This window comes from Pseudorasbora parva, chromosome 1, assembly GCF_024679245.1.
Source record: "Pseudorasbora parva isolate DD20220531a chromosome 1, ASM2467924v1, whole genome shotgun sequence".
In the NCBI taxonomy this organism is placed as follows: Eukaryota; Metazoa; Chordata; class Actinopteri; order Cypriniformes; family Gobionidae; genus Pseudorasbora; species Pseudorasbora parva.
The window spans coordinates 68615499-68625476 of record NC_090172.1 but is presented as its reverse complement, the minus strand read 5'-3'; the positions used below and the strand labels follow the sequence as shown (position 1 = coordinate 68625476).

The following is a 9978-nucleotide window of genomic DNA, read 5'->3' as shown; positions in this document are numbered from 1 at the left end:
TTTTCTCTTAGTTTCTTGATTTATTAAACAAATATAAAGTGGAATCTATCTTCATTTGTCTATGTAAATGATTATACAATCTTCAAATGCGTCTGTGACTGAAAATCGAGAATGTCTGGTATAGCATTTCAACAGGAATGTTAGATTTATAGGTGTACAGGGATAGTTCACCGAAAAACTTTTTTTTTTTAGAAATATTTTACAACAACTTAATATAATCATTTTTTTTAAACATAAAAAGGGTAATTAAAGTTGTCCATATAACGTTGCAACATGCAAAGTAACACGACTTTTGAGACCGATCCATAGACTTAGAAAACTTTAATGTCCTCAGAGAGACAATTTGTTATGCAGTACAGAGATATTGACACATTCCACAATACAAACGTTATCCAAATGCACAATATAATAAATACACAAAAAAAGAAACAAACTTTCACATATGTTCTCCAGTCATACCTTATTTGATTGTGTTATTGCCATTGGAATTAATTAGTTTTTTAGATCCATTTACTGAATCTTTTGATTCAGTCTGATTTATTTATTCTTGTGTTCAACTCAAGTATTTGGTGTCAATTCTCAGAAATCTCTGATTCAGCATTGCATTTAAATGGCCTAAAATCCATTTGAATCTTCTTGCTTACACAGGGTTTTTATCAATTCAAGAAAAGGCAAATGGAGCCGGTGGTAAGGATCTTTCTGTTTAATACCATTAACTTTATTTGATCCACTGGATTGATGTTTAGATAACATTACATGGGTTAATTTAAAAACTGAAGGGCAACGTTTATGGTCATCTGATGTAATGAATAGAGCTCCGGGGGTTGACGTCACACAGCTTAAACTTCACCATTTTGGCAGGCAATTGGGAGTGCTAGAGTGCATAGCATTGGTATTACAAAATAATTTAAAACCAGACTGTTTAAACCTTACTATTTTAACACGATGGACAGCTGATGCCAGAAAAGGCAGGTGAAAGCAAATGGGAAATCATTTTATCATAGTAAGTTGTTGAATTCAGTGAATTTCAATTAATTATTCATTCTAAAATACTTTTACCTTGGGTAACTAATGATAAAAATAAGTTTCCATTAAAGGTGCCCTAGAACGAAAAATTGAATTAACCATGGCATAGTGGAATAACAAGAGCTCAGTACATGGACATCTCATACAGTATATATTAGTATATCTCATACCTTTATATTTAAATCTTGTTTGTGAAAACATATAAAACAGGCGATTTTCAGGCGAATGCCATCTGTGACGCAATCGCTGGGGATCATTAATATGTACGCCCCCAACATTTGTATATGGCAGCACATGCATCACGCGAGAATAGCGGAAATGGCAGATCATGGAAATAGATGTTATGTTCCAGGCTGTGCAGGGGACGTGAGGACTTTTCATACCCTTCGCACTGAACAACACTGTCAACAGGCATGTTTATCTATTACCGGATACCGCAAACAATGTAATTAAAAGTTTGTAATTAAAAGTTGTTTGCTCAGTCCATTTCACCACAGACAGATTTTCTAACCTGGACAATATCAAGCAGTCTGATACTGGAGAAGCGGCAATTCAAACTACGTCCCCGCGTGCAGTAAGTAGTGATTTCATCCATTTATTGATTGTCTAAACAATTTCTCATTAAACTTGAAGTATCTTAGTGAGACAACATTAACGATAATATATATGCTATATATGCTAGTTCACATGTAGGCTGAAGTTATAGTACTGACATTACGTTTTGCAGGTCTTATTAAAAATAAAGACTAAACTTACCACTCAAAAGCATCCATTTCCAATTTCAAAACAATTGGTTGTTCCTCACAATCTTTATCTTCGTCAGAAACAGGATCAAACATAAGGTTGGATGCATTATCTCTCCATGATTGACAGTATATGGTAATGTGTTTCTGTCATTGAAATGAGCCGAGCAGTAAAACAGCCAATCAGAGCAGAACTCCACATTAATATTCATTCCCTTCCAAATAAGAAAAAAACAGACCATTACGTCCTAGGAAAAATTTATTGGGTTGTAAATGGACCTGCAAAACCATATCTGGACCATTTTAACCCTTAAATAAGTTACATACCCTATATGTAGATATCAGAGGACAATTTTAAATATTAACTCATTCTAGCCATTTAATGCCACTCATCCACCTTTTTAATTTATGACTCCCATAAACACTGCATCCGTAGGGACTGCCATTGTTGTTTTGCGGGCTATGTGAATATACATATATACACATACATATATATACATTATACATTATATATATATATATATATATATATATATATATATATATATATATATACACATACATACATACATACATATATATATATATATATATATATATATATATATGCAATTCTGTAATTCACGATTAATGCTGCTGTAACGAACTGCTCTGAGACAGAAGGTTGGGTTGGAGATCCAAACGCAGTATTTATTGAAGGGTAATCCAAGGTCGTAGTCCATAAAACACGCAAAAGGTCATACACAGGCAATCAGTCCGGAAAGGCAAACAAAACAGAAGGAACAGGCAAAAGGGTAATCCACAGAGAAGGCAAGAAATCAAAGACCAAGATACATTAAACCAGGGAAACGCTCAGAAATGCAGTTGTGACACTAAACAAGACTTGGCACTGAATGACTGAGTGAACAAGGTATATATAGGCAGAGGTAATGAGGTGATGAGACACAGGTGTAAGTCCTAGGCCAAGGATTATGGGTAATGTAGTTTGTGATGGAGTGACAGTCAGGAGTGGAGTGCCCTCTGGTGGTGATCACGGGCACTCACACTGGTGAATTGTGACAGCTGCGTTTCAGGCAACCCGTAACCCGTGTTTTTCTGACTTTCTACCAGTGAATGTGCACTGGAACGATATTAAATAGTCTTTCTTGAGTATATTTAAAAATGAAATTAAGGATCAATAAATAAATACTAAAACAAAAAATAAGAAATTGATTATGAACAACACAAACCTATAGAGCAGATGCACACAGCGGCAGTGTTTTTTGTTAACCACTAACATATAACGTTATCTATTAACACGTTTTCTCTCTTAAAATGTAAGCACATTTTGTAAGGAGCTGATTAAGACACACCCGAAGTCTGTCATGTAAAACAAGAGCGTATTGATGCAGTTCAGTCTGACTGCTTTTCTATCTGTTTACTATTGGAGGTTTCCGTAAATATTTAGTTTATACGTAGATTTAGGCTTCAACAAAAGTTAAAGTTGCAACGAAAAAGTATTTAGGAATGCAACAGGTGTCCTGACAGGAAAGCTAGCCGTTCTGTTATCCATACACATGAAAAGCACCTGGGGCCATAGAGATCTGTTTTGTTTAATCTATTAAGTTTTGCTAAGTACAAGTCTATGTCTTTTGAATTAAAGTGCCTAGTGAACTCCGTAGCCTTGAAACTCATGCTGGTGCCGGCTGTTCCTGCCTGCCAAAATGGCGTCATAAACAGAATGGGTTACGTGACCTCAGAAGCCCTATAGTAAGATTATTTCAATAAAATGCTTTTGGAGAACTCTGCCAGTAATAAAGTTTTGTAAGTTTGCAATGATGTTTCACTGACCTAGATCATTTTCCAGAGAACGCAGCGCTATGGCGAACCGCGAGTCTTTCATCACCGTTCGAGAGTTGGATTCCTAGATATGCTGTTGATGGTTTGAATGATAGCTGTGCCCACGCTGGCATACAAACTGACCCATGGTGGATGGTGGATCTACTCAATGAATACCAAGTGAACACAGTAGCCATCACTAACAGATTTGGTGACACGGTATATCAAAGGATAAACGGGGCAGTGATTCGTGTCGGAAACTTCCCGGCTGACGTTTACAGCAACCCAATGTGAGGCTCTCTTTGAATAATATCTTGGACTACAGCTGAGAATGAACCTAAACTGATAACCGAATAAACCGAAATTATATTCTTTCTGTATACAGATGTGCCATAATTTTTTCTATTCCTTCTGGAGCCACGGCCAACTACTCGTGCGGTGCGATGGAGGGACGCTACGTAATTGTTCATCTTCCTGGAGATCAGAAGATTCTTACTCTCTGTGAGGTTGGAGTCTATGGGTATTTGTTAGGTAAATCACGGAGCACATTTCATCAGAGGTGGGAGAAAGTCAAACGTGTTCAAAGTCTCAAGTCGCAGTGCACACAAACCAAACAAGCCAAGTCCTGCTAAGGGTCAATTTAAGTTACAATTCTAAACAGAATCAAGTAGAGTTTATATTGTTGTTTTTTTTATTGAGCAAAATTGCAAAGTGACAAAATAATAGCTTATACAAGGTGGGGGATCAATGATACACGTACAGAAGAGGAGAGGGAAAAAATAATATGAATAGAGTTTTAGTAGCAGTAGTAATCATAATAAAAATAAGTATAACAACAAAAATAATAGTAGCAGAAGTGGTAGTAATAGCAATAGTATTCATGTTAACAATAGCAATAGTAGCAAATTATAATAATGATAATAGTATTAGTAATAATAATAGTTGTAGTAATCGAGGTAGTAATAACAACAATAGTATTCATGATAATAGTAGCAGAAGTGGTAGTACTAGTAATATATAATAACAGTAATATTATAAGTAATAAGAATAATAACTTTAGAATAGTCAGTAACGTTATTGTAGATATTCACTATTTTATTTTCTAGGTCTGGGAGCAACTCCACAATTGCCAGTGAGCACAACCAACAGACATCCCCGAGATAGACATGGTCACCTCTCTCCATTCCTAATCTCCGGCCCCTTTCCTGTAGAGTTTATATGGGCCTTGACCTTATTAATATTTTCTAAAGGTTCTTAATCATACATTTATACAATAATATTGATAATAATATAATTTATTAAATATTTAAAAAGTCCTTGCTCTTTAAAGGAGAGCTAATGGGAATTAAAGGGTTACTTCAGTGATTAGCATATGGCTTTGTATCAGTAGAAACCCTGGAGTATATTCAAATGATTGTGCTTTCCCCCCTCATATCCCCCTGAGACAAAAGATTTATGCATTTTATTTCTGGAAAAATTCCTCTTGTGACGCAAATTGACGATATTTGGGTCATCTTTGGAATGTTTGCCCAGAGGCTAAAGACTACAGCCAGCAGAGGGAGCCATTTCCCCCTTCTCCCATTCAGGGGCTTTGGGAACGGCCTCACAGGGCAGTGAAGCATTCTGGGAATTGTAGTCTTTCATCCCCATGAGACAAAAATACATTTTCTGTCTTTTCTCAGTCTAGAAGGCACTAAATTCAAAAATAATTTCACATTTCTACTACATTAATGACCCAGTTTAAATACAGATTCATATTCCCAGCGCTGAAGTACCCCTTTAAGGGTTGTTTCGTTTCTATAAAAGTGCATGTATCCATCATATAACTGCGCAACAGGTCTCTGGGGGTTAAAAAAGGCCCTCTGAAGCGAAGTGGTGTGTTTGTGTAAGAACATTTTTTAGATTTCATACTTTATACACTGAAATAACCAACTTATGGCGGAAAGTTTTACACGAGTCGACTTACGCAAAAGAGAATCCCTGACGCGATGTATAGGAGTATCGCAAGTTTTGATGCCTCTTGCGGATAGGTCTGGGCAACACCACATTTTACATGGTGTGTAATCACGACAAATAAAAACTTATCCGCCTCTTTCGAAAGCATGCTTTTTGAATGCTAGCTTGGTGTTTCTGTCCAGAGTTTTTATGCAAAAGATTCACATGAAAGTGCTCTTCTTAATGCATTTTCTAGGAAATCTGGCAGTAGATAAAGCCACTACACAGTCGTCAACATCTGGGGACTGGTTTGCTCAAAAGGCCATTGATGGTAATCGAGGTCTCCAGCAGGTGCACACAGGATGCTCCTCAACCCTTAATGAGACTAACCCGTGGTGGAGGCTGGATCTGCATGATGTGTACAGAGTTAGTAAAGTGGTCGTCACTAACCGAAATGACTGCTGTGCAGAACAGTTAGATGGATTAGAGATTCACATCGGGAACTCTTTGGAGAACAACGGCAACAGCAATCCCATGTGAGACTCTTGAGGTCAAAAGAACGGGAGAGCTTGAGTAAAAATGTGAATATGACAGTATCTTTATCTCATTCATCGGTTTCTCTTTCTCTGTCTAAAGATGTGCTGTTATTCCTGCTATTGCAGCAGGCGAGTCCTACAGCTACTCATGTAGTGAGATGGAGGGACGTTATGTGAATCTGATCCTTCCTGGAAACAAAAAGATACTCACTCTCTGTGAGGTGGAGGTTTTTGGAAAAGGTAGCCTACATCTGTAGTATTCGTATTTCCTAGGACAGGACAGTATGACCATCATATTGCCCAGTCCTAGTAAATGGACTGGGGCAGAGGTGAATGTGTATTGTGAAATGAAAATTTGTCTTTTACTCTCAAAATCTTAAAGGCACAATATGTAATGTTTCAGCATTAAAAATATAAAAGATCACTATATCTATGTTATATATTTTTTAAAGTTGTGTGTTTACATTATCCCGACAGTTCCAATTAACTTCTAAATCCAGAGAAATTAATATTTTAATTCGAAGACACGGACCGTGTCTTTATTTCCGTTATGTCGCCAGTCTTTCACGTCATATCCACGTTTGCGTCTTGCTTCCTGCGAACTCGGCGGAACCTATGGGCGGAACCGCCAAACTCAAAGAGGAACACTGACAGACAGTATAAGGGGAACCCCCGTACAAAAAAGTCTGTATGATAATGGATCATGACTACTCTTTGCCTGTACGTTTTGCCAGCTCAACAAAGCGCAAACGTACGGGTGAAAAAAATGACCCGAGAAGATTTTGGGACAGTAGAAGAAGCAAGAGACGTGTAAACCTTGGAGAAGCCTTTGAAAGATGGCGAAATCTTCGTGACAAGCTCGGACTGCAGAGAGATGCTGATCTCGCTTGCGTTTTAATAAACAGGTCATTTAAGTAACCATTCAGCTAACATAATAATCATATAATCATAACATGCTGTATGTTTGCATATTGCATAGCGATCTTGACCACAGTGAGACGCGTTTAGCTGAATACGTAATGTTATACATTTTGTATCGGCTTTTCAAACAGGCGGATTCTCTGTTTTTGGAGACTGAAAGAGCTATTTTTTTAAAAACTGATTCAAAAGTATTTCTATCCGTATATTTGGTGACACGATGATGTCATGTGTAAAACGCAGATGGACTAGCTATTATTGGTTTTATATGTAGCTGGAGAAAGTAACGTTAGCTTCATAAGGTAATATCCCACTATCTTGGTCAAATAATATAAGGTGACCGTCACTTTTATCATATGTTAATACTAGCTACATATAATATCGATTTAATAATGATCTACTTATTCATATATCTCTGAGTTCCAAAATAAATGTTTATTAGAATGATTGATGAACGTGGGGAGCGACACAGCGCGTGTTCCAATGAACGTATTGCTGGTGCTGGTTCTCTCATTTACTATGTTTTATGTTGGTAATGATAAACTAAATTGAAATTTATTTCCTTATTGAAGAGTTGATATACAGAATGTTCGACAATCGCGGATGCCATGTCAACATATCTATAATTTGAGTAACTCAAATTATGATGCGCGGTTAATATGTTAACATAGCCTACCAACTTATAGGTGTGTTGACATAGCGACCGCCCGCACAACATTCTGTCTCGCACATTATCTAACGTTACTGATAAGTTTGTTAAGTAACGGTAGCTCGCTGCTATTTCATTAGATTGACATTACATAAAGTGAAAAGCCGTAACTAAACTTAACAATAATAGAGATGTAATATAACAATTACCTTGTCAGTGAGCATGTTTTCTGCTGGAGATGCCAGATTCGCTGGTTGACAGTGGCAATAATGACAACAACTCCCATGAGCACACGCACTTTCCCGACGTCATCAAAGTACGTCAGTTGTTATTATTTTGAATGAGTGACCCCTAGTGGCCAAAAGTTGCATACTGCACGTTTAATTTAACATTTTAGTCATATCACCCACACCTAATATCGAAAAATAATTAATCATCTTTATATTGCTATATTTTTTTTTGTCATAGAGACATGGTAAGGAGCGCTAATACTTTTTAATGAATGCAAACTGAACTTATAATGTCTCTTTGTATGTTTTATGCATTTACATGAATGTCTAAATATGTTAATGTTTGTTTGTGTTTAGGTCCTGTTTTAAAACAAACATTTGTAAAGATGCAGATTAACTCCAGAGCAGATCTGACCAACCTGAAAATGAGAGAAAACGTTCTCATAAAGGTGAGGGAGAGACTATAAACATTAGAGCCCTATCATGTGTGTGATGCAGATAATGCAGACAGAAACACAATTAAAAATATATATATTAATTGGAAGAAAAAATGGAAGCCATAAAAATAGAAATATCTGAATTTAGGGGGAAACGGATTTAATAGGGCCCTATATAATCCTAAAATAGAGTCGTGCACAAAAATAAGATCAATTCAAAAGTGAGAAAATCATATTCATGTACCAAGCAAACAGGCAAATTTCTCACACATGACAACTGAGGCAGGCTGATGCTAATTTAAAGTAGGCCTACAGCGCTTCCTTATAGCTGGGTGAGAACTGCAGTAAAAAAATAATTTAGACCTGGTGTATGATGTCTACAAAAATTCACATCAACACATATAAAACACATTCAATTACATGCAGATATGTTTGAAGATATTTTGAACAAAACCGGACCCCAAATATTTTTCCCTTAAATGGACAATAAACACTATTTTTAAAACATCTGCAATGTAAAAGTATGTTTGGTTGTGGCTGACTAATTTATCATACCTAAAAAACCCTTAGAAGCACAACAGAATGAGAGATTTGAGCGTATTGTCCTATTCCAATCGAATCAGTTTACTATGAATCTGTCATTTCCAGATGAGATCTGCTCTGGGTGATAGAGGATTAACAAACGTGACACTGCGTTGGTCTCAAACACCTGAGCCGGCGATCTCAAACCCCTGAAAGGTGAACGCTGCTAAACGCGAGTCTGTTCTCACAATTTATGAAATAAGCTTCATGAATTTAAATTATTATGAAAAAACATGTGCTATATTAAGCAAAACATTTTAATTTACAGGTTGCGATAAAGAAACATGACACCATGGAAAGTACCTTTAAAAGGACAACGATTCAAAATAGTAGATTTCTTGATTTATTTACTATAAGCCTCTTCAAACACTTCTACTTAATAATTACAATAATATTTAATGTGCTTTCTAACATCTAATTAAGGTATTTTATCCTAAAGCATGTCACTGATTCTCTGCTGTGATTGAAGTTATTTTGATGCTAAAAAAAATAAAAAAAGAGTTTGGAAAGCTGCAACGGTGTGTGGTTATTTATTTACTTTGTAGATTCTGAAGAAAATATCAACAGGTTAAAATTAGACTTGTGGACCCCATTGTATATAAAAGTAGCCTATATCTCTTCTCACTTCCTGCCCCAAATCTGATATCAAAGCTCCAAAATAAAATTAAAAAACACTACTCCCAGATTTATTAAAGATGATTACTTCCTAAATGTGCACTGTGAAGTTGTGGATGTAAACAAACATAATTTCTTGTCCTTACAATGGTTCATTCACACTGAAGCTTAAAAATTCAGAATAAGCAGTGATTTATCTTATTTTAAGAATATAAATAAAGGAAGTTTTTACACTGACAATTTAGTTCATAACAGGGTGCATTTTGCATGAAACATTGGTCATGTGAAAGCTGTCATGCGGACCTGGGAGCGCACCAGCACCACACCACACCCGGAGATCCACGAGTAGGAATATAGTGCGGCCCCTTTTAGAGATGCACGTTCCCTTCCCTATTGCAATGCCGCTATTTTGTGAGAGACAGTGAGAGAAAAACGGGAGCGCTCTTGTTCAGAAAAGTAACCTGCCTGCGTATTTGTTTTAGCCAATTG

General features: G+C 36.5%; 1 protein-coding gene across 1 annotated transcript; it reads left to right on the top strand.

Moving 5' to 3' along the window:
* Positions 1-3740: 3740 nt before the first annotated feature.
* Positions 3741-9027, top strand: LOC137075704 (fucolectin-1-like). The gene is made up of 6 exons (XM_067444644.1): positions 3741-3877; positions 3973-4118; positions 5779-6058; positions 6159-6298; positions 8213-8292; positions 8941-9027. Exons 1-6 carry the CDS (start codon positions 3741-3743, stop codon positions 9025-9027), a joined length of 870 nt encoding a protein of 289 aa, XP_067300745.1.
* The last annotated feature ends 951 nt before the right edge of the window (positions 9028-9978 follow it).